General features: G+C 41.5%; 1 protein-coding gene across 20 annotated transcripts in view; it reads left to right on the top strand.

The window, feature by feature from the left end:
* TENM2 (teneurin transmembrane protein 2) overlaps positions 1-26433 on the top strand; it is a 668147-nt gene that overhangs the window by 627991 nt on the left and 13723 nt on the right. For 16 of the 20 annotated variants that reach the window (XM_063349520.1, XM_063349519.1, XM_063349517.1 and 13 more), the window contains 10 exons: positions 2020-2139; positions 3632-3893; positions 4643-4910; positions 6059-6202; positions 7733-7982; positions 10934-10954; positions 14976-15208; positions 16733-16887; positions 17382-18256; positions 24971-25146. In XM_063349520.1, the coding sequence (XP_063205590.1) occupies positions 2020-2139; positions 3632-3893; positions 4643-4910; positions 6059-6202; positions 7733-7982; positions 10934-10954; positions 14976-15208; positions 16733-16887; positions 17382-18256; positions 24971-25146 (2504 nt within the window). The remainder of the gene's footprint in view (positions 1-2019; positions 2140-3631; positions 3894-4642; positions 4911-6058; positions 6203-7732; positions 7983-10933; positions 10955-14975; positions 15209-16732; positions 16888-17381; positions 18257-24970; positions 25147-26433) is intronic. The other 4 variants (XM_063349518.1, XM_063349512.1, XM_063349510.1 and 1 more) reach the window with 1 other exon arrangement.

Below are 26433 nucleotides of genomic sequence, written 5' to 3'. Positions count from 1 at the left end.
GTTTCGTGTGTACTGAACCTGCCATAGTCTCAAGAAGTAGCTACCATGAAAGATCATGGCTTCTTTCTTTTCTTAGCTCAACATCTTATTCCATTGAAAAAGATGAAAAAATGGGACAAAATAGTGGTTATGACTTTTTTCCAGTAGTGGACCTGGAGGGTCAAGAAATAGTTGAAAGTTCTAAAAGAAAAGTAACAGAAATAGCTCATTTTCATTAATTAGTTTGGTTTTTATGTACTATTGAAGAAAATACCTTGTTTGGAATAAAAATATGAGGAAGTAGTTGTTAAATAGCCATTATAATACAGTTAGAAATTTACATCACAGCACCTTGAACATTTCAGAGAGTTAATAGAAAAGACCTGAAAACAACCTCTGATATTACCAATGAAAATCGATGTTCTCTGATGCGTACATCACTTTAGAAAGGCAAGCCCTAGGGGATAACGCAAGTGTTACAGCTGTCCCAGAATTCAACTGCGTTTTGTCAGCGTTGGGCAAAACACAGCTCACTTTAATCCCCTGTCCTACAGCTGGGGCTGTAGGCACCGCGGTGTCGGGATGCCGGGACTGTAGGCACCACGGGACTGTAGGCACCGCAGTGTCAGGATGCCGGGACTGTAGGCACCACGGGACTGTAGGCACCGCAGTGTCAGGATGCCGGGACTGTAGGCACCACGGGACTGTAGGCACTGCGGTGTTGGGATGCCAGGACTGTAGGACACTGCAGTGTCGCGGTGCCGTGCCTGTTGGTGTGCCCGAAGCCTGCCAAGGTTCGGGGGCAGCTGCAGTCCCACCAGCACAAACTCGGTGCGGAAACGGGGCTTCTTTTCTGCCACTCTCTATAGCTACAGGTGAGAGTTGGTGGATCATGCTGGAAGCATGTAGCGCTGAGATAGAAATCTTTTCACCTCGGACTACAACAAAATGCAATTTTGTGATCCCTGAGGTGTTATGGCTTGCAGCGGGATTTATCTTTCTCCCTCTTTTCCAGGATCACCTTCTCCTTTTTTCACATTTCCAATGTAGAAATGGAAAGTATCTGCAAGGAGCTTCTCCGTTTCCATCTCCCTTGTACCGTGCAGCTGCCCCCACTCACCAATCTGCTTCTCTCAGGGCAGGGGGAAGGTGGAAGGGGAAGGGACAGGGGATGGAGACTCCTCTCCGGCGGGGAGAGGCGAGGGGCAGGACCAGACGGGCCGTGGCGAGAGGGAGCAGTGGGGTGGCTGCTTCCAGCGCTCAGGAGGCTGAGGAGGCAGCCGAGGAGGCAGCCAGGCAGGCAGCAGTGACTCCTGCCCGCTGTGCACTTAGCAGCAGCAAAGCACTCTTAAATTAAAAGGGCCGACTGTGCCTCTTCCAGGAGTAACCCATCTTCATCTCCTAGAGGTTAAGCAAAGTTGGCTATGAAGACTCTTTATTTTGCCTGTGCGTAAAGCCGGCCTTAGAACCAAGTCCTTTCTCCTGTTGACAAAGTGAAAAGCAAGGGTTACAAATCAGGACCAAATGCGGTGTACAAACATGGGTCACTCCCTAAGATGATGGAATGTGAACCTTAATTTGGGAAATTGGTTATATAGTAAAGAGGTATGGCATTACACCATATTTTTCAAGTGTATTAGGCATCCACAGACGCGCTGTTGTACCCAGGGCGACTTTTGGGAAGTGCTCAATCATTGTGTCAGTGGGACGTCAGGGTCATAGTTCTGGCTTGGCTGAATGTGAGGTAGCTTTCTGCTCCGCAAAGCCTCATTAAACAATGAGACGAAGCCTCATTAGACACGGAAGGCACTAACTCCCATTCCGTATACACAGACTTCACTGCACAGATAAGCAGTTTCTTGATTTAAGTATATAAGAGGGGGCTGGGCAATATTGTGGTATCTCCAGTATTGGAAAAATCGTTGGAGGAAATTGAATTTAGAGTAAATGAGGCACAAGTGTTCCGCTGCCCAGTTTATAAACAACGTAACTTTGCTTTTGTAACTAACTTTAGTACCTTTCATTTTCTTTCTTTTTCAGTCTCGTGTCTCTTATAAGAGGCCAAGTGGTGACTACAGATGGAACGCCTCTAGTTGGGGTCAATGTGTCATTTGTCAAGTATCCAAAGTACGGCTATACCATCACTCGGCAGGATGGCACGTGAGTTTGCTTGCTTCATTGAGTACCTATTTTGTATGTAGTATCTTTGCTGATTAACAGATGGTGTGATCTAGTGGAACCATGTGGTATCACGCATTGCATTCCTCCCAGGGCAAAGAGCTATTAAGTAAACACAAAAGTAATTTTTCACGTGGCATTTTGAACGCTAACTGCAAGTAAATATGAAAAGGCTGACTTCGGATAATAAAGTGTTAGTAGGCAGACTCCTTTCAAATAAATTGCCCTGTAACTATGAAAACATTTGTGGACTACAGTAATATCCAGCTGAGACCAGAAATATTTTATTTTAAAATGCAAGGCAGGCTAACGCTGCTAGAAAAAAATGGTGTCTTTATAGACTAGTATATTTTGTTAAAAGTTCCCTTCTGCCTTTCTTTCCTTTTGAAGATCCACTATCTTTTGAGTTTCTACAGGGTAGAATGTAATCAAAAGATTCTAATTGAATATATTTAGACAATTTCCTGCTGTGCAAAAAAGTGCTTTTTTCCCCCTTGTATTTGATATGCACATAAATTCAGATAAACAAAAATCAATGTGACGTGGTTTATCTAGTTTACTGGCTGTGGTAACTAGAACAGTATATCTGTGACACATGCATTGTAAACATTTGCCCTTTTATCTTGATCTTGCATGCAAACAATTGAATTGAAAAAATTAATATGAGTCAACTGAACTATAGGGAGTATTTCATTTCCACATTTCCTAGGATATTATTTTGTTATCATAAAAATATAATGTTGTTGATTTCGGTGGTTTAATACAGTAAATGGCGAGATGAACTATATTTAGATCTGAACAGATTATTGAAATCGTTGAGTAATTTGTCCCTTTGCCGTGAAACAACTGAATCTACTTCTCTTGTCAGAACAGCCTGGAAGTGTTTTACTCATTTAGGCCAGATTTCAAAATGCCTGCGCAGCGCCACAGTACTGCTGTGGTTATGTAGGGGCTGGGAGTACACACCTAACCTCTCTGCAAAATGATAGATCAGTTTTCCTGGGGACAGGAATTCTTATCTTATTTGTAGAACACAAACAGCAGAACTTTTCATTATTGTTCTCTTACTGCCGTACGACCCATTCTGTGCTTGATGGACAGCATCTTTTAGGAAAGGGATAATTGAGTGTCCAGCTCAGTATGACCTTGGCTTCTGTGCTGATTTTATATAAAAAGGTGACTTGTAACAATAAATGTTTTGGTTTGTTTGTTGTGTATTTTTAAATTATTTAATGCCAATTTTGTAATATATAGGAACAAGGTTTGTCTGGGTGACTTCAAATCATTGCTTGTCTTGACTGGATTTCTGTTGTCTAATTGCCAGAGGTTCACATTCCATCACTGATCATTTGAAGCACGACACTTAAAAATATACCTGTTGCTATAGGTATACCTACATACCTATCTCATTAGCCGGGAATGCTATTACTGGGATTATTCAGTCTTGTCACTTCTAAAGCCCGCATTTTTCTAGGTTTGACTTGGTTGCAAATGGCGGAGCATCCCTAACCTTGCACTTTGAACGGGCCCCATTTATGAGTCAGGAAAGGACAGTATGGTTGCCGTGGAATAACTTCTATGCCATGGACACGCTTGTGATGAAGACAGAGGAGAACTCCATTCCCAGCTGTGATCTAAGTGGTTTTGTCCGTCCCGATCCAGTCATCATTTCATCACCACTTTCAACTTTCTTCAGTGATGCTCCTGGCCGGAATCCCATTGTACCAGAAACCCAGGTAAGAGCAGCGTGGGTGAAAAGGATACAGAAATCGATGGTCAGATGCTAGCACTGACCTGAGCGTTTACCACAGAGTCACCATTTGTCCCCTGGAATTGCTGTGGCAGATCCCTCCGTAGACTTGCATTCATTCTGACAGATACCAGGTTTCCTGATGAGGTCTGCAGGAGATATCCTAGGTTTGTGTCGCCCAGACACTTTTATCTTTGACTGCCTTGCACCTTCTCATTATCATGCAATATATCAAGCATGTGTCTCCATTTCAGTTGACAGCTTAGCTGTTTCAAGAGAGTTTTGCACAGGCTTGGTGTGTGCTGCTAACCACAGGCTGTTTTCTTGTATGTTATTTAGGACAAAGAAAAACTCCACTGGTACTAGTGTTTCACTGCTTCATTCAGTTAGTCTTTACTTCATACTAACTGTGAGTGGAAGTAACGGGAAGTTAGCGGAAGTTAGCAGAAGTTTCTGTGACTATTTCTTATATTCCCCTTGTATATAACTTGCAGTAAAACTACATGTACTTACTTGCGCTTTTGACAGCAGTGGGCTCTTAAAAAGGAGTGTACGCTGATGCCAAATAATTATTTGTTCAGAAATGTCAGCTGGATTGCATGACTGCACTGATTTGAGGATAACCATTCCCAGTAGCAGAAAGTCATAAGTTCATAAGAGTATGCAAGGCTATGTTATTCTAAAAAAAAAATAACAAAGCACTAATGTAAAATGTTTGATCTTTTCCCTGTTCAGGTTCTTCATGAAGAAATCGAGATCCCTGGCTCTAGCATAAAGCTGAGCTACCTGAGTTCCCGTACTGCTGGATACAAATCCTTACTTAAGATTGCCATGACTCAGTCACTTGTGCCACTGAATCTAATCAAAGTTCATTTGATGGTAGCGGTAGAAGGGCATCTGTTTCAGAAATCGTTTCAGGCATCTCCCAACTTGGCATATACATTTATCTGGGACAAAACAGATGCATATGGTCAGAAGGTTTATGGGTTGTCAGATGCTGTAGGTAAGTCAGCATATACAAGCTCCAAAACTTTCCCAATAACACCTGTAATTCTTAGTGAGAAACCTGCAAAGATTTCTTATGGAAAAGCAAATTTAGACCAAACAGTTCTTGTCTTCCTGACACAATTTATCTTTTTATTATGTTTCTTTTACACATTAAAGATCACATTCAGAGGGTCTAAACCCCATCAACATGCCTGTGTTTCCTGATCAGTAGCTGACTTAGAAGGTTTAGACCAGACAATGGGAAAAACTGGCCACAGGAACTTAGGTGAAACCTAGTCCATCACTATGTTTTTATTTTCTTTCAGTTAACTAATGAACCTCGTGCTGGACTGGCTGGCATCCTTCAGTGCCTTTGGATTTTCATGCATGCTGTTATTGTAGCCCCTTGTGGTACAATACGTTTGAAATTAAAGTGGTGTTTTTCTAATGCTGCTCAGTCTTGTAGTTGTACAGCTGGTTTTAGTTCACTTGGTTCTAGTGGGTGGGAAAAGAAATGATCATAATATTTTTAAGTTTTCATTTTCATTTGAACCTCAGGACAGTTTTGATACAATGCTAAAAATGAGCATCAGAGCTGTGCCAGTGGGGAAAGAAAAACTTACTTTGAAAATCTTATTTCTTTTCTGTGTTTTCTAAAATCTTCTTTGCTATAGCTTTTCTTTCTTACGTTATCGCATAAAGTTTTTCTTTCCTGAGTAATGCTTACAGTGTTTGTGTGCTTAAAAGCACACAAACTTTTCAGTGCCCCTTGGTATACGGTATGTAAAATAAACCAACTAAATAAACGCGGTGAACATCTGGCAAATTAAGAGTTTGGTCTTGTCCGGTTATCTGATAGAATAATTTTATTATATTTTAAAAATTATATTTCTCACTCTCCTCTCACCAAGCCGGTCGCTTCCCAACGCCAGCTATTCAAAGAGAAGCGCTCAGATCCCTGCAGAGTACATGTGAATGAAGTTTCACATTTGTGTCTAGTGAAAGATCTGAATTTAATATTGTAGAATAAAAGAGAGGAATATAATCACTCCGTCATCTTGAGGGGGCTGGGGAACTGGAATGCCGAATGATTTGACTGTGCTCTGGACATTTAATTCAGTGTTTGTTCAGCAAGTGTATTAGATTTTGTTCATTTCATTTCAGTTTCTGTGGGTTTTGAATATGAGACTTGCCCCAGTCTCATTTTATGGGAGAAGAGGACAGCACTGCTGCAAGGATTTGAACTAGATCCTTCAAATTTAGGAGGATGGTCTTTGAATAAACATCACGTCCTTAATGTCAAGAGTGGTGAGTTAGTTAATTCCGTGTATTTTCTGTGTTATATGGAGTTTTGTCTGTGAACGCTTTTTATTTGCATTATATTTACCCTTTAAAAATGCAGTTTCTCCACAATCTTTGTTTCATCTTTCTCAGTAAGGTATGGGACATGTTCCAGTTCTCAGAAAATTTTTGTAGAATTTCAATGGATGTTTTACTGTTCCGCACACCATGACTTTCTTAAAGTCCAAATCTTTATCCTCTGTTCTGTTGCTCATTTATTCCCCCATAATGTTTTTTGGTGTTCCTTCCCTGTTTTTCTGATCCTAACCACACCTGTTCCTCTTGTTTGACCTTTTTCCCTCTAATATGAGAGGGAGCTTAAAAGGAGTGTGAATCTGTGATGAGATACGGAGTCTCATTTGTCTTTTTTCTTTTGTCACCCATTTGTTTTTTTCCTCACTTCTCTTTGTCTTTACATATCCTAAGCTGAGTGTTCCCTGCTCTTCATGTTTTATGAGAGGTTCTCAAGGTTATCTTAGTTCATTTGATCCCTGTAAAGTGTTTTCTACGGCCTCCCTGCTGATCCCTGCATTAACAAATTGCAAACTATATTGTTGCTCAAGAAACCTATAGTAGTGCTCAGAATAGGCAAGCTCAGGCTATTTGAACACACTGCAAGTGCTGTGCCGCAGATCAAACACTGTTGAGATAGCCATTTGGGTAGTGCATGGTACTCGCTGGCGTCACCGGTGGGGAGCCAGTTACTTTACATTAGGATCATACAACTGCATTTCCAAAAGAACAGGAGGCTAAAAGTTTCTGGCCAGACATCTACAATTTTTGGTATGTTGAAAATGGTCACTCTGTCAGAGAATCCGCTCCCTTCTTGGAGCAGGGGTCCGCTCTTTGAAAGGAAATTTTGAAAGGAAATCCTGTCTTAAAGGCATTTCTTGAAACCTAATAAAGATCCTTACCACTAGCTTCCCTCTTGCCTTTCATCACTGATCCGTAGCAGCCCTTCTAGGAGTTTAATTTTCTGTGCTATCCTCTTCTCTGGCATCTCCAGTTCTCATTCTTCATTTTCCATGAAAAAAAGCATGAAAGACTGCAACGTGTAAAGAGAACAATAAGGGCGACACAAAATTCCAAACAAATCTTAACACAGGAAACTGGAGTGAGGGGATTCAGGGACACAAACAAGGATCACGTCCTCTGCACTGTTTGCCTTCTCGCTTCCCAGTCAATAGGACAGTCTAAAGCATTGTGCCGGGCAAGGGGGATGTATGGCAGTGTTTTCTTTCATAATGAATACCAAAGAACTCTGGGTTTAGGTTTGGGCCCGTGGTTGTGTATGTGTGTGGTTTTTAGCAGAGAATCTTCATTACACCTTCATTTTTACCACTGCAAAGCTCTTTCGCTCTTTTTGCACCGTCAAAGAACCAAGTGCCGGAGTCATTGCAGTGTACAGTCCTTCACAGCAGCAGTTGAAAGAGAACTACCTGAACTCCCCTGCAATGAATGACTGTAATAACCGCTTCTTCTCCTCTTCATTATTAGGTATATTGCACAAAGGCAACGGAGAAAATCAGTTTCTAACTCAGCAGCCGGCTGTGATAACCAGCATTATGGGGAATGGGCGCCGAAGAAGCATATCCTGCCCTAGCTGCAATGGTCTGGCAGAAGGAAATAAGCTTTTGGCCCCTGTAGCACTGGCAGTGGGTATTGATGGAAGTCTCTTTGTTGGAGATTTTAATTATATTCGGCGTATCTTCCCGTCCAGGAATGTTACTAGTATATTGGAGCTAAGGTAAGGTGTTAATCTTAGAGCTTCATTTCTGTAGCCTGTGCTCAAATCAGCCTTTACCATTACTTTTTATAATTTTGTAAAACATTGTCACTTTCAACCTATTTAAATTCCAGTGGAGAAATGGGGCACAGAAATGCGTAGTTCAAAGCCTGTAGCTTATCAGAGCAATGACTATAGACAAGGACTAAAGAGTACAAACCAACTTGTACAAAAAGCACAAACCACCTTCTTCTGTCCTGTTGGTGATCATTTGATACGATCTCCCCTCGGTACTATACATCATTTAGTTTTGATTGAAAACTACAGAATTGACTGCCCTTAGGTACTGAGCCACGGTGACAAGCAAACGTGTAACAGTCTTATGAGGTTTGAAAGAAGGTTTTCCCATCGATGGTTTTGAGAGCCACTTTCTCACTTCTTTCCCATACTCGTAAGTCTGTTTCTGTAGGTTGGCAAGTGCTGTTAAAGTTGACATACAGAGTCATTCTGCATCATCAGAACTCTTTTGAAGATTGTCTCTCTGTCCCCACATCCGGTCCCCTCCCCCCCAACATTTAGATTTGGTCACTTAATAGGGAAGGCTTGAGTGTAGAGTGTACCACTTCACCCATTTCTGTTCCATCTCCTTTTTTCATTCTTCTAGGAGAGGCAAGAGCTATTGCTTCAAACTGTAACTCATGTAACTGGACCTTATAGTTACGGCACTGTTGAGTATTTGCAGAAAAACGAGGAAAAGTAGCTTACATGGCCGGCCTTCTGATTCTTCTGCAGCCCGCTCAGGCAATAGGATTAGTGCTCTTGGAAATGGGCTATAGCTGCAAAGCACATTGAGGGAATTTAGGTCATTAGCCTTTTTTTTAATGATACAGCCAATAACCAATTCCTGTGCTTCCACTGTACTTTTATTTTTTAATTAGTGGGAAAAAGTGCAAAATGATTGGGCTGTTAGAGAATAGGAGGCCTAGCTCTATTTTACATCTCTTCCATTCATGTCATTCTGTTGATGTCACTGTTGTGAATTCTGATTTATATAAGAGAAAAGAGATCTGATTCAGGACAATTGTACTCTGAAATCACTCTCTGACACCTACCTTATATGCCATCAGGCTGCCTTATTATATTTAAAAAAAAAAAGAAAAGAAAGAAGAGTCATAGATTACGCGGTGCTTTCTGCTAGCAGATCAGTGTAAACCGCAGAAGGTTGCTGGTATGGATGTGTGACCTGCTATAAATATTTGTGTCAATACACACTATAACTCTGCATTATGTAGAATATGCTGATTATTTTTTTTCTAATTTGTTCAGTTCTGTTTAGCTTTCTAGAAAATAGGACTGCATCTTTACAGGCGAAGAGAAACATTTTCAGATTAGGGTACTTAATATGAGGCATTTATATGCCCCTCACTTCCTAATATCAGCCAGTGACAAAGTTTCCTAGCACACCTGATATTTGAAAATGTTGTCTCCAAGTTTACAACAGCAGTAGTCTGAGAACTTTGCTTTCTCTCTATGCGAGAGAGAACTTGGGCTTTTCAGCACGTGTGAGGGAAAATGGAAAAGGACATCAGCAAAGAAACAAAAGATGGATTTAATCTGCCTTTGTCCACTTTCTCTTTTCTTTTATGACATCTGCTTTCCATAGCGTAGATTCTTTAGCTTCTGTTAGGCCATTAGCAGTGAACAATAAAGCTATTGTATTTCGAGTGCTGTTGGTCAGCTGCAAATGACTTGACACACAGATTTTTAGGATTTGCAGTGATCTCTTTTGCCCCCTGTTCCTCTAAAGGGAATTAAGGTCCATTCCAGCAAACATTATCTATAGTGGTAATTGTGATTCAGTGGTCATCTTAAAATCTGTACAAGCTACATGCATAAGAGTTTAAAGATTTGAGCCATTTAAGTATGAATAAGAGCAGAGTCCTCAGCTAGCATCAAGCAGCTTGAATAATGTTGCAAATAGTATGTCCATAAGTATTACAGACCAAATACAGCACTTTATTTAGATTTCACAATGGATGTAATTTTGGTTTTGCATAAGCCAGTATAAGTCTCGAGTACCTTTGTAAGTCAGACTATCCCAGTGTGCATATTTGCTTCACAGTGTCCTTTACAGAGGTGCCTGATCTGCGGGGCTGACAGGAATTCTGACTCGAGTGTTGCATGTCACGCTTAACGTTGGTATTGCAAGTTTGGGGCTGTGCGTTGAGCGCTGCAGCTCAGGAGTCATGCACTCCTTTGTTTCATTCAGTGGACATTCCTCATCGGAAATGACGTAAACACTGTGAAACACTGGTGTGGAGAATGTATTCATTTACCGCTGGGAAGTAGAGAACACTTTTCCTTTGACTTTGTGTCTAGAGAGTAAACTAGGGGTCAATTAATGCTATACATCTCCCATTGTACAGTATCTTCCTACTCACTTAGGGGTTTTTTTACCCTAAGATTGGCTCTGGTGGGCTTAAATAGGTACCAAGTAGCATCCAATCTTGCTTTAAGCAATTATTTTAGAGACCGGGGGGAGAGGGTAGTAGAAATTTGTTTAGAAATAGCCTGTTGGAAAACTATTTTGATTAAAGAGGTTACCTCCAACCGGCGGACAATATCCTAAGCCCAGTGCTTGCACCTTCCCAGTTCTGTGTTCGAAAAACTGCCAGTTTATCTCACTCCTAGCCCAGAAGCTACACGTACTTCCAATGCTTCAATGGTCCAGAAAGTTTTCTGTAAAATATATGGGGGGTGGGGGTTGGGGGCAGGGTGTCCTAGTAGGGAACTAGCTTGCAGCTCTGTCACTCCCAGTCGCTCTTCATCCGTAAACCCAGCTAAGGCCAGTGCTGAAAAGAGATATCTTCTCCTGTGTCCTTTTGTAAAATTAAACAAATACTATGTTTGCTTTACCATCTATTCTTCAGCTAACTGTTTGTTCTTTTTTCTTCTGTTCCCTTTCTATAAAGAAATAAAGAGTTTAAACATAGGTAAGACACGAGCTCTTTCCCATATAATTTGATATGGTTTGTTTGCTTCATTGTGTTTGCTTTTTGTGTTGTGCTTCTTGTGTAATGTTATGTTCTTCATGTACCATATATAGAAACATTTTTATGTGCTAATTGTGTGTTATGAATATGATAAGCGTTAGCAATTATGAAATGCAGTCAAAAAGCAACCAAATACGTTCTGACAGTAATTAGAAATTTCTAGTAGAATGCAAGTATAATGAACCCCAAGCTAACTTCTATATAAACACGTCTCCCTGCTGTCTATAATTGGTCTAAATGGTTGAGGTAAACTACAACAGCAGTTTTACAAATGCCAAAAAGGTTCACAAAAGCACTAATGACTGCAAATAGGTCAAAAACTCATTTTCCGGTCATTAATGATTTTCTGAACCCTCTGTCCTTTTTCATAATTTAGTTGCTATTTTTTTTCATCAAATAGATTTAACAGTCAGTCGGCCTGTGGGGCTGGTTGTGTGCAACCACTAGGTGCAGTCACTGTAAGATGCATGAGGGAGGCATAACCTTTCCGGACATTGGGAGAAAAGACTTTTCATCATCTCACCTGAGCACTAGGCCTCCTGGATGGCAGCAGCGTAGGAAACGCTGGTACCTTCTCCCATGCCCCACCTGGGACAGGAGGGATGTTTACCCTGGAGAATATCGAGGGCAAGAACAAGAAGAGCTGTTGTAAACTGTTCCATAGCGTTCTGTGCCTCACCCTTTTAAAAATATACTTTCCATTACTATAATACAAGTTACATGCAAAAGATGTCTGGACTAAACACTGTAATTTCCCCTTTACTTTGGTATGGCAAGTGTAACTCCACTAAATTTTCTTATCTGGATGAACTCTTTCACAATTTGCTAATGATTATTGGTGATGCTGGAGGATCATCATTTGCAACTGGAAGCTTAGTTAATTTTTCAGGTGCTTAGAGATTTGCTCTGGGCAGCTTCTCTTTTTGGTTAAATTTAAAGAAAAGCTTTAGTTGCACTGTTGTGGATTTGATGCACGTGGGAGAAGACTAGGGAGGACGAGCTGATGCTGCCTGCGCTGGCTGTCAGGCAGCAGGGTCCCTCGCAGACCCCAGTAAGGCTGCAGGCGGTGGAAACTGCTGCCTCCACCCGGCAGGGCGAGGGGAGGAGGCACGATGGGCAGAAACCTCTGAGCAACACCGAATGGTGTGGAAAGTCCCTTAAAACAAGGTGCATTCCTTGGCTCCCTATCATTCAATTAAAATATTACAATGGCGCAGAGAAAAGAGAGGCAGAGGTCTTTAATTGCTCAGATGCTAGTTTGTGAAATATTTACTACTCATTTATGAAATACATCCCTGTTTGAGGTAATCATCTTGTAGTTTCTTTGGGGACACGGTGAGTGCATGTTGCCTTCCGCTAGTCATTTTCTGCCAGAGTCCCTCAAATATTTTACGTGGAGAGTCTTCCACTGTGTGTTCCCTCACTGAGCTCAGGAAAGAGCAAAGGGCTGTGCAGCAGCTCTGCAGCGAGTCACTCCCTGATCTGGAACTAAAGCTGGTGACTGACTCCCTGGTAAAACTGCCCTGAGGGAGACTGCGGAGGAGAAGGGTAGGGTGAGCTCCGTGGGCACACTGATGGCTGCAGGAGAGGAGAGGGAAATAAGCCCACGTTCTCCCATTGCTCTTTACCCTGACTCATACCTTATCCCATCCTGGTAACAGTGGGCATACCCGAGGCTGGCTGTGGGCAGAAGGGAAGCGGGGGTGTGCTCACTCAGGAAGGCAGGCACGTGCTGGTAGAATCACATCCAGTCTCGCCGAGTGGCGGCTGCTCGTGTCAGGCAGCAGAGCAGCTCCCCAGCCGCTGTTGTGAGCAGCTCCCGTCACTCAGCCCAGGCGAGGCCCCTGCCTCCGGCAGCAAGCAGCTACGTCTGTGCCCAGCTCCAGGTTGTACCTGCCTCGGGTCTCCCGAGGTGGGTGCCACAAGTTTTAGAAGGGCCAGCAGCGAGCCCGCAGCTGCAGCACTCGGGTCTTGGCTCGTCTGCCGCTGTTGCAAAGCCTTGAGCTGAGTCTGCGTGTCTTTGTGAAGTATGGCACAGCACTAGTGTCACAATAAAGTTGGTTCTTCAGTGTTAAGGGAAAAGTGGTGGAAGAAGAGAGCAGAAACTCAAAAAAGTGACAAATGTGCAGGTGTTTGTATGGCTCAAATACTCCAGAGACTGGAGAAGTCTTGTAAATGGAAAGAAATAATTTTCTAGGTGGCAAAGAAGATGGAGCGTTGTTTTGGAGGGATGAGAATAAGGGTCGTGAGGGATTTGTTTTGGAGGGATGAGAATAAGTGAGGAATGTGATAAGGGTCTAGTGAAGAGATGCAGTCTGCTGCTGAATATAAGGAGAGGAACTTGGGGAATAAAGGGATTGTGCTCTAATCTCAAGCATGTCACTAGTCTCCCTGCATAACTTCGTCTATACCACTTAACCTCTCTGTGCCTCAGTTTCCTCCTCTGTAAAATGGGTATAATGCCCATCTTTTTAAAGTACTTTGAGATCCATGCATGAAATAAACCTGCCAAGTATTTATTTTTTGTTTACTGTATTTTTTCATCTCTAATTTCTACACTCCTAGACTTCAGCAGATGGTATTACCTCTGCCTACTGAATTTTGATCAAACCAATCCCTTCCTACTTTCTACAGTTTTAGAACAAACTATTACTGACCTAAAATCATGACGCGTCAAAGACTGGCATAGAGGAAGATAACTGTAGAAAGTGATATTTTTGGGCCTCCTCATTCCTCCAAATCTGGTCACGACCACATGAATGCCGTGGTCTTTGTGCTGCGAATAATCCATCTGCCGAAAGTGGCCTTACTATAGTTTCAGCGAGTCTGATCAAGAAATGGCTTATGTCCATCATAACTTACCTCTGTGTATCCTCACTCTTGGAGACGGGCACTTTTGCCGCATGAAACTAGGAGTGTGGATATTTGGAGGCAAATGTATCTGGTTACTGGTAAGTAACCTTCATTTTTTTTTCTTCCTGTCTTCATTTGTCTTCTATGCTTTGAAACCACCATTGACCTTATTTATGCTCACCCATAGGCTCCAAAGGCTGGAAAAATTCACATCATGCTTAAAATCCAACTAAATTGAGTTAAACTAGCCAGGCAAGATTTTGAAAATATTTCTGCACTGCAGTTCTGTGTGTGTGAATGTATATATATATGTATATATATATGTGTGTATATATATATATATCGCGAAGATTGACATTTCTCAATTTGCAGATGATTTGCTAAAGTAGTTCCAAAATGTGACAAGCTGTCAAAAAACATATATTTCAGCAGGGAAGTAGCTTTCCATATGAGCACCCATTCTAATCGCAAACTGAGGACCAGTTTTCCAATAACAGAAGGTTTGGAGTTAAAGTCAGACACTTGGGGGGTCTCTGGTTTTAGTTAGATAACCAACTTCATCTGCCATAAATGACATCCTTGATAAGAATGAATGAGAACAAATTTGCTTTAGGAATAAATTTGTTATGCCTCTGCCTCCTATTTATACAGACCTCACAAATCTTGTGGCATAATCTAAGTAACTCTGAAGATGAGTCCTTGATCTTACTCCTGTGACTTCTGCTTTCAAGGGAAGTTAAACAAGGTGGCGGGGAGGGGGGGCAACAGGCAGAGATAAGCCAAAGAAAATTGACCTGGAGCAGATCTAAAGGGCTAAAGAGATCAAGAAGAAAGTCTGCTGCGCAGCTTTGGCTTATTGGACTCTGCTGTGCAAGGTTTAGTGTAGCAGGATGAATGAGATTTGAAATGACAACCCTTCTGGAACACTGACCAGGCCCTAATCAAGTTAGGTCCTCAGACGGTGGTCCTTCAGACCCCACCTCTGTACGAAGGTGTCAGACTTTCTTTCCAGATCTCTCTGTGCCTGATGAGTATCTAAGCTCTGAACGCCTGTGAAGATTCTTGACTGCTCAGCTCTTTCTGTTTTATGCTTTCTTTTTCTCTAAAGCAACAATCCCGCTCATAAATACTATCTGGCCGTGGACCCTGTTTCAGGCTCACTGTACGTATCGGACACCAATAGTCGACGGATATACAAAGTCAAGTCCCTCACTGGCATGAAAGACCTAGCTGGTAACTCTGAAGTGGTAGCAGGGACTGGAGAGCAATGCCTGCCCTTTGACGAAGCCAGATGTGGGGATGGAGGGAAGGCAGTGGACGCAACCCTAATGAGCCCTCGAGGTAAAGTAGGAAAAGAAGCTGGAGACAATGACTGCGTGAGGCTAGGCTGGATGTGGAAATAATTATCTGGCAATTAAAACACTCCTTGCTCGGTAATTTTTATTCTGGGCTTTAATTACAGTGGATTGGCAAGTGTTCGTGCTTTGTTTAGCTAAAGCAAACTTTATTACCCCAACACTGAATGCTGCAAAAGGAGAACAGAACACAAATTAGCAGGGTACCGCTCACTCCAAGAAGCAAGCATGTAAACTGGGAAACAAATTACTGTTGGAGATACAGTCTTTGGGGAGAAAAACTGCCTGCTGTGGCTTTTTTCCGAGGTTTTATTCTATTTATCCCCTTCTTCTTCAGAGGGGAAGGAAAAATAAAAGGATTTTTTCCCTTTCCAGTTTCTAATTTTTTACAAGAAGTTTTCAAGATGATGCAGAGATCTGGGGATGTATTTCTTTTTAAGATCTTTTCCTTTCTTTCATCTTAACTGTAAGGATGAATTAATCAGGTGTACTGCCAGGTGTTTCAAACATCTTTGGGTTTTATTTCGATGGTTGAAAACAACTACATGATGGTAAAAGCGGGTAAAAATGAAAGGTCCTGTTTCTTTGTAATTGTTTCAGTTAATACATACGGAGTATAGTAACAGGACAGAGCTGCTTGCATGTTTTACGTTAAGCCTCTACATAAAAATCTAGAAGATAAAGCTGTATCTTCTGTTACTGGCCAATAGGATGAGCACTGTAACCATTTGAAGACAAAATTTTTAGATCAATATTTTATTTTCAGCCCAAGAAACGGACAAGGCAGTGTGCCAAATCAAAGCAGGAAAGGCAAGTGAGAAAAAGCCTGCCCTCCTCCACACCAGGCAGCAGCGTCCTTCTGTTCCTCCGAGGGAGCACCCTTTCATTCTGTGCCTTTCCTCTCGAAGGACTCCCAATGTGACAGGCATTGACCCTTTCCTTTTCTTCTAGGCTGGAAACCCCTTTGTCTTCATCTGGAAACACCAGATGTTCCTCCCATATTCCTTACTGCAACAGGTCAAAGAATTAAAAACCATCCTGAAAGAACACGATGTCCTCTTAATTTTTCAAAATTTTTAAAGCAATTTTAAAAGGTTTCTAAAATTTCTTCATCCTTATTAAATCCTTCAGATGAAGAAAGCAACGCCTCAGATTTCTGAGATTAAAATTTAGGAGATTTTTTTTTTTTAAATTGGGTTTATGTAATAAATCATAGAGAGTTTGAATTTAGAAATAAGCTGATGCATTCTGCTGGTTCTTTGGCATGTTTCGGGGGTTTGTGTGGTTTTCATTTCTTTAAAGGCCCAAAGAATAAACCTGCTTGATGCCATTTATTCAGCAGAACTGCAGGCACTTGGAGGGTTCCGGGACCCGTGCTCAGGTTGGAAGGGAGGAAAGAACAGGGGAAGCGAACACACGTCACCGCCTTGTAAATTTGGTAATAAGATGAAGCCTGTCTTGAAGGTAGGAGGATCACTGCTTCGCTGATGCCTGGTTTTTATATCTGCAGGAATTGCAGTGGATAAGTATGGACTCATGTATTTTGTTGATGCCACTATGATCAGAAAAGTGGATCAGAACGGAATTATATCGACCCTGCTGGGCTCCAATGACCTAACTGCCGTTCGACCTCTCAGCTGTGATTCCAGCATGGATGTCACCCAGGTAGACTCTTACTGCATTTATTTTCTTCTCTGCCTTAGAAGAGATGGGCATCTATTTTGGATGACTGCCTGGCCACTTAAGAAATACATTATGCAGCACAAGATGATAGCGTATTTGATTCATTTCTGAAATGAGTGAACAATCCTTTTACTGTGGCTAACACAGGTTATTTATGCAACTATAGAGAAATAAGGTTGAGATAATGGGAGTTACTGTCTTAATTGCCTATTTTTCTGTAATTATTGTAGAGCTTCCACAATGTAGCATTCATTCTTTGCACAGAAACACAATTAGCCAAAGTTACCACTGCACGTAGCTTTAATATTTCCGAAAAACAAAGTCGTTGTTTGAAATAGTTGCCGTTCATGACTTGGTTTCATGATTTACGCTGATAAACCCCTCACTAATTTGCTGTTGTTACACGTGGAATTTTGAACACTAGAAGTGTACTTTTCAGTTACGAGTTTTACAGTAATAATTTGTGCAACTCATAGGTACGGCTGGAGTGGCCTACTGATCTCGCTGTCAATCCCATGGACAACTCACTTTATGTCCTAGAGAACAATGTTATTTTACGGATCACAGAAAATCATCAAGTTAGCATTATTGCTGGACGCCCCATGCACTGCCAGGTTCCTGGTATAGACTACTCTCTTAGCAAACTGGCTATTCATTCTGCACTTGAATCAGCCAGTGCCATTGCCATCTCACACACAGGAGTTCTTTACATCAGTGAGACAGATGAAAAAAAAATTAATCGGCTACGCCAGGTAACTACCAATGGAGAAATATGCCTTCTTGCAGGGGCAGCTTCAGACTGTGATTGCAAAAATGATGTCAACTGTAATTGCTATTCTGGGGATGATGGGTATGCCACTGATGCCATCTTAAATTCACCATCTTCCTTAGCTGTGGCCCCAGATGGTACCATCTACATAGCTGATCTTGGAAATATCCGCATTAGGGCTGTCAGTAAAAACAGGCCCATTCTTAATTCTTTTAACCAATATGAAGCTGCATCTCCAGGAGAACAGGAGCTGTATGTCTTCAATGCTGACGGGATTCACCAGTACACTCTCAGCCTTGTTACCGGGGAGTACTTGTACAATTTCACCTATAGCAGCGATAACGATGTCACGGAGGTGATGGACAACAATGGCAACTCCTTGAAGGTCCGTCGGGATGCCAGTGGGATGCCCCGCCATTTACTGATGCCGGATAATCAGATTGTCACGCTGGCTGTTGGCACTAATGGTGGACTCAAGCTAGTCTCAACACAGACCCTGGAGCTCGGATTAATGACATATAACGGAAACAGTGGTCTCTTAGCAACGAAGAGTGATGAAACAGGATGGACAACATTTTATGAGTAAGAATGTTTTTGGATATATTAAGAGTACATTTATTTTTCAAATGGTAGTGAGTAGGCCCTAAACTGACCCTACTGAAATTTGTGGTAGGCTTTTCACTGATACTGAATAAGGCCGTTAACATCTCAGTCTAGCGTGGTACTGGAAATGGTTAAGTGGCTTCTTGACTTCATCGGTTTTGCCTTTGGGTGGGTACCGGACCACCTAAATTCCTGCCCGCAGTTTGAGGCCGGTGGGGAATCTCACCCACCTCCGGCAGGAAGGACCGTGCACGGCCCTCGGGAACCCGGGTGTGATTGCCCGGGTTGGGGCCCCGCTCTCAGCCCTCAGCGGGGCTGCAGGGAACTCACTGCCAGGGCAGCCCCAGCCACCCGCGGCTCCTCCTGAGCTGCCTCTCCCTAGGAACCCTAGTCCTGCCGTTTCTTTCGGAACTCAGGTTATATATATCTTTCTGTTCAGACTCGTATATTACTCATGGTGGTTAAAATGTTGATTAACTTCACTGATTGTTCATTCTTGAGACAAGCGAGGAAATGAGATCCCCGTAACTTCCATCATTTGTAGATAACCCAAAAGCACGCTGGTGTTCATGAGCATATAGATTAAAAAGACAGAACTTCCTCTTTAAATGAAATTCGTCAGAGATGAAGTTCAAAACTATATTAAAAATCTAGAAAAACTAGGCAGCTTTTTGTCAATAGTTACCCTGTTCTTGGTAGTCTTATTGCCATTTATTGATCAAAACAATTTTTAAAACAGAAGCTAAATGATACATTGAAAATATATGTAACTTTTAAGTACGGCAAGTCTGATGCCATATATTGTGTTTAAAGTAGCTAATTAATTAATGATTACTAAATAGCATTTCTCAAATTAGTGGGTAGAAAGTAGGAATAGGGCTTTATTTTTAATTTTAAATTGCAGGCTTATTTTTAAGGTTACAGACGTAGCAATGATGCACGCCTATTTTAGTTTATTAACGCGTTCGTCTTGGCCACCACTTTCTTTTTTTTTTAGATAAAATATAAGTAACGCAGGAATAAAAAGAATTATGTTCAGTCTGTTCAAAATACGTCAAAAATCAGCATTGCGCATCAGTTTTCTGTGCACTCTGTGTTTCGTTTCCGTAGAAGGGAAAGCAGTGCCCTCTCGTGGTCCCCTTCTGATGTGACCCTGGAAATCGAACCACTAGGATTTTTTCACCTAGCCTCTGGGTAGAGATGTGGAGGTTTTTTCTCCTTAATATTTTGCAAAGAGTATTTCTTTACCATACGTTAGTTACAAAAATAATCCCTTTATGGGAACGCATGAAGGTATTACCGGCTGATTACAAGATCAAGTAAAAGCTCACTGTACCAGACAGTGGTAAAATCTCATGCTATTGCTGATGAGATGTGGATGCCCTTCTAGGTAGGGGTTTGGTTTTTGTTTTTTCCTCAATAGCTAGCTCAAGATTCAGAGCAGAAGTCATATAAACTAGTTATTTCTCAAACCGGCAGTAAATAACTGTAGAATATTAAGTAGCAAAGTAATTTAAAACTCTACGTGAAAATCAAAGAAACATTAAAAGGTCGTCAGAAAGTTCCAAGTTACAAAACTGGTGTAACCGGTGGCTGAGAACCACATGAAGTACTAAGTTAGCGTGATTGATTAGAGAAATTGTACTACAATTCCTAAGTAAATCTAGAAGGTGGGTGCTTTGCTGTTTTTCTGAGGTGCATCTAAAAACATAGTAGAATGTGTATATAGTGCTTACACATTTACTAGGGTTTTTTTCAAGATCAAATAAGAAAAGATGTGCAACCCTTGCCTCAGGTCGGTGGGAGTCAAATGCCATATTTAGGTCTAAATAGTAGTAACTTCAACGAGGCGGCAGGATTTCTCCCAGATTTGTACATACATTCTCATAAGCATAGAGCCCGTAGATGAGAACAGTATTGACTTTTTTGACATTAAAAATGCATATACTTTCTTTATAGTGCGTGTTTAAACCAAACTATACGTGGTGACTGTTATCTAGGTTAGGAAAAAAGCCATAAAACGCCACTCACAAAGATGTTAAAAGAAGATACGTATTTCTATACGTGCAGGGAAAATCCTATGTGAGGTCTAGAAAATAGCTATGCAGTCAAGAGACTCATTACAAAATACCAGAAACATAGAGACATCTCCTGTAGGCTGATCCTCAGCAGCTGACTTACGGTAACTCCTTAATATGCTTTGTCATCTCATGCACCCCCCACAGCTGAGGGGTTTATTAATAAGATGATGAGAATTATTTAAATCAAATTTACAAACCTAAACAATCACAGTCCACAGTCACTCAATGCCGGTCTCTGGTGTATATTTTTTTCTTCGAAGCAGTTCCAAGGGGAAAATGCTGTATTGATCACTATGCAATTTCTTTTGGTAGCTATAAGTTAATATCGATGGAAGATGAAAGACGTACTTAGCCAATGAGAGTTTGTAAGGACAGCAAAATAGTTTTCTGTGCCATTAAATTCATGCATTCATACAGAGATCAAAATTGTTAATATGGCAGCAGAACTGGAAAAGAGCAGATATCTTTTTAGTAGTAAAATAATACGTGAACTGAAGTTTAGGAACCCTTCTGAAAAATTTATTTCAGTGCATTTATATCAACCAGACGTTGAAGTGCTGTACTATCCTATTGGGCATATTCCTCTCTTTTATCTGAAACTGTACCTTGAAAATGCTCACAGTATTAAATTTGTGCATTATGTCTAGGTATGCGTGTGTATATGCAGAGAAATGCATACACAAGCTCTTTTTGTGTGTGTACCCACACTCCATATGTATTTTATGTATATACAGTGGATGTGTGTATGCACACAGTTCATTTGCAGTAGGAATAAGCAAGGCTCTTAAATAATACAACAGCTAACAGCAGGCTCACATGGGGTAATTTAAGCTTGGTTTTGGGCATGAAGCACGATCTTCGAAGCGGTCCTCAGTGGTGTTCCACTTGGTCTTGGCAGCATCCTGAGAGAATGCTGCAGTTTTCTTCTGGTATCAGCTTGGTTTTTATAAGGGAGAGAAAATAGGGATAGATGCAAATGTATGTGGATCTGCACCTTGCCCTGCTCTATGGTAAGTCAAAAGCTGCTGTTACTCCTTTCCGCAATGCTGTATATGGCACTGTCCTAGCTACTCCCACCTACAAACTGTCAAGCAGTACACATTTCAAACCTCAAAGACCAGAAAGGTAGCAATAAAAATTGGTAAGACGTAGAGGTGCCATAATGTTGGACGTGGGAGAAGCGCCTAGCGTGCATTTGCACAAGCCTGCTGCAGGGATGGGCAGGTCAGACGTGTGTAGCTATCTGAGAAGGTTACAAATGCTCAGATGTGGCTCACGGTTGTCTATATGGTGTCCATCACGTCCCTTGTGTGACCGAGTTGGCAGCCCAGCACGTGCGAGCCGCCGGGCTGTCAGGAACCGTCTCCAGGCTGCTGGCAGAACCAGGCAACAGCTTTCCTGTCTGCCCGGGGCGCCGGCGGCTGGAGTTACCCAGCGCTGCCCTGGGAACTGCGCTCTCGGAAAGCCCTGCCTGCTCGGGCAGGCTTGGTCACAGTTAGCAATATGTTAGCACGTTAGTCCTGGGCACAGGGAGATGCTGGTTTTTTAAAATACTGGGATTAAGAAAGGATCCCTCCCCTTGTAACTTTATTAGTAGAAAAACTTGGGAGGAAACCTTACTCTAACCGAAGTCAGTAAGGAAAGCTCAGGAATTGCAGCGTATCCAGAACCCACCTCATTTGAAGATATAAAGATTGCCTTATCAGATCCGATTCATCTAGCCTGACGCTGTGTCATAGGCTGTGATTTGTAGTGGCTGCTGCTGAAGAAGACACCAAGAAGTCCCGTGTTAATTAGCATATTTTCCATTGCAAAATTTTCTTTTTTTTACTTCATTTGACCCACGTTCGTATCATGAAGAAGAAAGGTGTATAACCATTTAATTCCTATGTAGCTTTATTTTTATTATTCAGATAAATGTCTGGGTGTTGTATTCTGCTAAGCACTTGCTCTCACATAATACATACATTTAAAAAAAAAAAGAAAACAACTCAGTAATATGTCACGTCTAAATTTTGTAGTACCAAAAAGGTTTCGGGTTTATGAATTTTAAATTTTTTACCTGTAAGGTATTTTTTTTAAAATAGGATTTTATTGATGCAATGGACAAAGTAGGAATGCCTTCTTTAAACACTGGTGTTGCAGTGCGTATACGTCATTTAAGTAGTGAATTTTTTATATGTCTAGCTCGTAAACTAAATGGTCTGCAGATCTTCATAGGGAGTAGTTAGGTATGTGTCCCTGTAAGCGTGTCCATCACTTGCTTATAAACTCCGTTAATCTCTGCCATTGCTGATTTCAAAAATTGTTACCAGCACTGAGAAACGTGCCCCATGACGGGGGGCAAAACACTGATTTCTAGAAATAGCATTAGAATATTTTCGTTTTGCTGTTTCAGTCTCTGTACATCCTCATTCATATTTACTTTTTAGGCTGCCCTTGCGCTTTGAACAGAGATTTTCAGTGAGTAGCCCACAGCAATCCCCAGGAATTTTTCCTGGGTTAATTAAAAACCCAGCAATGTGAATGAAGAGTTTAAATTAGTGTCTCATTTGCATTGCCTAAAATATATTTGCTGATGGGGAGTTTTGCCAGCCATTTTTCTGGATGTTCACCAAGCTCTGCATAGTCACGCTGAGGCCGCTCGTGGACTTCTCTAGTTTATCCTAAATAATATTGTCTCTTCTCTGATATTTGACACCTAAGTATTTTCTTCATCACTCTGCTGATCACTAAACATACCAAAGTGGTCCACATACAGACTCGTAGGGCATAACTAATTATTAACTTTCTGGATTTTTGAAACTGTCCGTTTTTTGTACCTTTTGTTTTTCCATGCTAGATGGATGCTTGGCTGGATCAAGTTCTTCCCTCATCTGTACTTTATGAGTGCTTTTCAGTATTTTTTTGTGAAGACCCTTATATAGACTTAACACCCTTTTGTAGATTATCTCGAGATTATCATTTATCCAGTATCTTGTTGATATGGTAAAAAAAAAATATTATATCTACATATGGGTAGAAACTTACGAATTTCATTAAGAAAAATCATGTTGCTTAATCTTTATTTGATCCTGAACTGCTTAAATGCTTAAAACAACTATTATTGGTCCCTTTTAGGTCGCGTGATGCTTTGTTTTATTGATTTACTTCTTTGCCTAATACTTCCATTGGTTCTGGTAAGGCTTGTTGCTCCACAGGTGATTTTTTTTTTCCTTCCTCCCCAATATTCAGTTGAATGGGTGCAACCATTTGCAATGGATTTGAAAGGCATAATTTATATTTGTATTAACGGAGGAGCCCATTTGTGTATTTATTTTGGAGATATCCTGTACCTTTCGGGTGGCCTACTTTGAGGTTTCTGAATGATTTACTTGTAAAAAGTCCTGTTGAAAGCACTGATTTTTTTTCATCTTTACAGCTAACCACGACGTACAAAGAACTCAGCTAGCTCCGTGATACTAAATGTGCTCCTCTTCTCTTCTGTTACTCTCAGGCAGTGCAATGGATTTACCAGTTCTCTTCCAGGATTTCTGCGTTCGAAGGATGACCAGTTGGTTTCAATCTCTACCTAAACTTTTCCCTTTATCTACACAGGACATTTTTTCTTGCCTTTCTGCTGTTTAGAAGTATGTGCGGTTTGGTAGCGGCTGGGTGAGAGACTCTTGCACAAGTAGAGAATTGCAGCAAGCAGAGTGTCAGACTCGCATACTGATTTTGTTTCAGGTCCCCATTTCTTGCCCTTAAGACCCAAGGGATTGCTTCTTTAGCATACGTATGCACACCAATATAGCAGACTAAAGGAAAGGCAGAAACAGTGTGATTTGATTTCAGGCAGCATTCCTTCTTTCCCCCCTCCTCAGGCTTTATACCTCTAAATAAATTTATCTCAGTACACTCACGGAGAGCACTTTTTCTTTTATTTTTTTTTTTATATTTATGCCTCTGGAGCACTTAATTCATCTTCTAAGGTATATTCTGAGTGCTGACTGCTGCCCTTTGTGCAACTCCAGCCTGTCCTGTGCTTTAACTTCTCATCATTCATCTTTATGAGCCAAAATACTGACCCCAAAATGCAGTTCAATACCACAGATAAGATCTAAATGAAATTATTGTGTTCTCAAGCTGATGTCTTTTTTAATCTCTTATAGCACGTTTATTCCATGACATGTCACTTAAGAGCATACTTAGTAGTTTCCACTAAGTATTCAATTGCAAATGTGCAGTGTATGCAATTGTATATTGTGGTATCTATCACAAGTCCACCTCCTTAGAGTGAAAAGTAACTATTAAAATACAGATGAGTTTACTAATTATAATTGTTTGAGCCAAATATCACTCTGTATATCCATGATAACTGAATTAATTTATTAATTTTAGAGACGCTAGCCTGGATTTACACTCATGTAGTTGAGATCAGTATCTCTAAAAATTATTATTTCATCATTATAGACTCTTTCAAGAACAGAGAAATAGGTATGGCCAGGATGTTCTTGAAAATCTGGTTCATTCTGGGGTTTTTTTGCACAGATGTGGTGCATTATTAATACATTGGGTATTGAAATGAACATATATCCTCATGCTTTTTTGCTCTCACTAACTTTTCTATTAGCTATGATCATGAAGGGCGTCTGACCAATGTAACACGTCCCACTGGAGTGGTAACTAGCCTTCATCGAGAAATGGAAAAGTCTATTACCATCGACATTGAGAATTCTAATCGGGATGACGATGTCACGGTCATCACAAATCTCTCCTCTGTGGAGGCTTCCTATACAGTTGTTCAAGGTACCAAAGCACACTTCTCAGCACATCTAACCACACACACAACTTGAGACAGCAATTAGCAAAAGATTCGTGTCGTTAGTACACTCACGAGCAGGGGAAAAACCGCGTAAGGTTTGCAAGAAAAACTCCCATAAAGCTCGTTCCTAAAATGACAGGTCTTCAGGACAGGTAAGAGACATTTCACAGTCATGCTTTGTGTCAAATACCTACGGTCGTTACCAGCTGGTGTGAGCTAGTCCTGCCGTTACATCGCGGGTCAGCTGCACTGTACCCACTCGCATATTTCTCTGTACTTCACTGCAAAATTGGTTCTGACGTCAGCGCCACAGAGGTGCAGTCTGACTGCTGAGCGTTGGCTGCCCGGCTGGGGATCCTGCTGCAGAGAGGAGGCTCAGCCTCCTGCTATTCCAAATGAAATCTGCCAAATCTATACACTGCCATCAAATAAAATGTAGAACAGTCAGGGCAGGGGATGATCTTGTGCCACAGCGCTTCCGAGAACAGTGTTGCAGCCCAAGTATGGCAGGAGAGACCAGCAACGAAGTGGTTAAATGTTTGCGTAGAGCTTTCCAGCACCACCCGGGCGTTGTATCTGGTGGAACAAAAAACGGTCAGTTGTCAAAGGTAGACTGAAAGGAATTAATTTGGTGAGTGATGGGGGGTTTTTTTTAATTAAGATATAATGTCACTGGAATAAGAATATCATCATCAAACAATAGTCTCCTCCTGACATAAATGTCAACATTTGTAGACTATTATACCGTGGCATGTCTGGTTGCAAAGACTTTATTTCTCTTATACCAGATGATTCATTATGTGGATGCTGTCCTTCTGTCAGACAAATATCGATGCTTTGGCGACAGTTGCACGCTGTAGCGCTCCATCCTGGCCGGGAACGGGCTCGGCTGTGTCACACAGCTGGGGAACTGCACGGCCATAAAAGTACAGGATGAATTTTATAACTTTTCTCCGACAGCCAAAAGGCCGGGTGTGCACCCCAGGCCCGCGCACTTGTGGGGGGTGGCAGGAAGGCAGGCGAGTAAAGGGCTGTGGCTGCCGCCTTGCGCTGCTGGAGCCTCACACCTTGCGGATTTAAAGCCAAACTGCAATTCTGTACAAAGCCTCTGCATGGAGACAGTTTTTAAACAGAGGGAAAGAAAAAGAAGCGCTTACTTCTTCCCACTCATAAAAAGTCCAGCAGTCTTTTTGGTTTTCTTTTTTTTTTTTTTTTTTTTTTTTTTTAATTATTGTCCTGGAGTTCAATGGTTTGTTGTTTACCCAGCAGTT

Source organism: Chroicocephalus ridibundus, chromosome 11 (genome assembly GCF_963924245.1).
Source record: "Chroicocephalus ridibundus chromosome 11, bChrRid1.1, whole genome shotgun sequence".
In the NCBI taxonomy this organism is placed as follows: domain Eukaryota; kingdom Metazoa; phylum Chordata; class Aves; order Charadriiformes; family Laridae; genus Chroicocephalus; species Chroicocephalus ridibundus.
The sequence above is the reverse complement of the archived record's forward strand: the minus strand, read 5'-3'. Positions and strand labels throughout refer to the sequence as shown.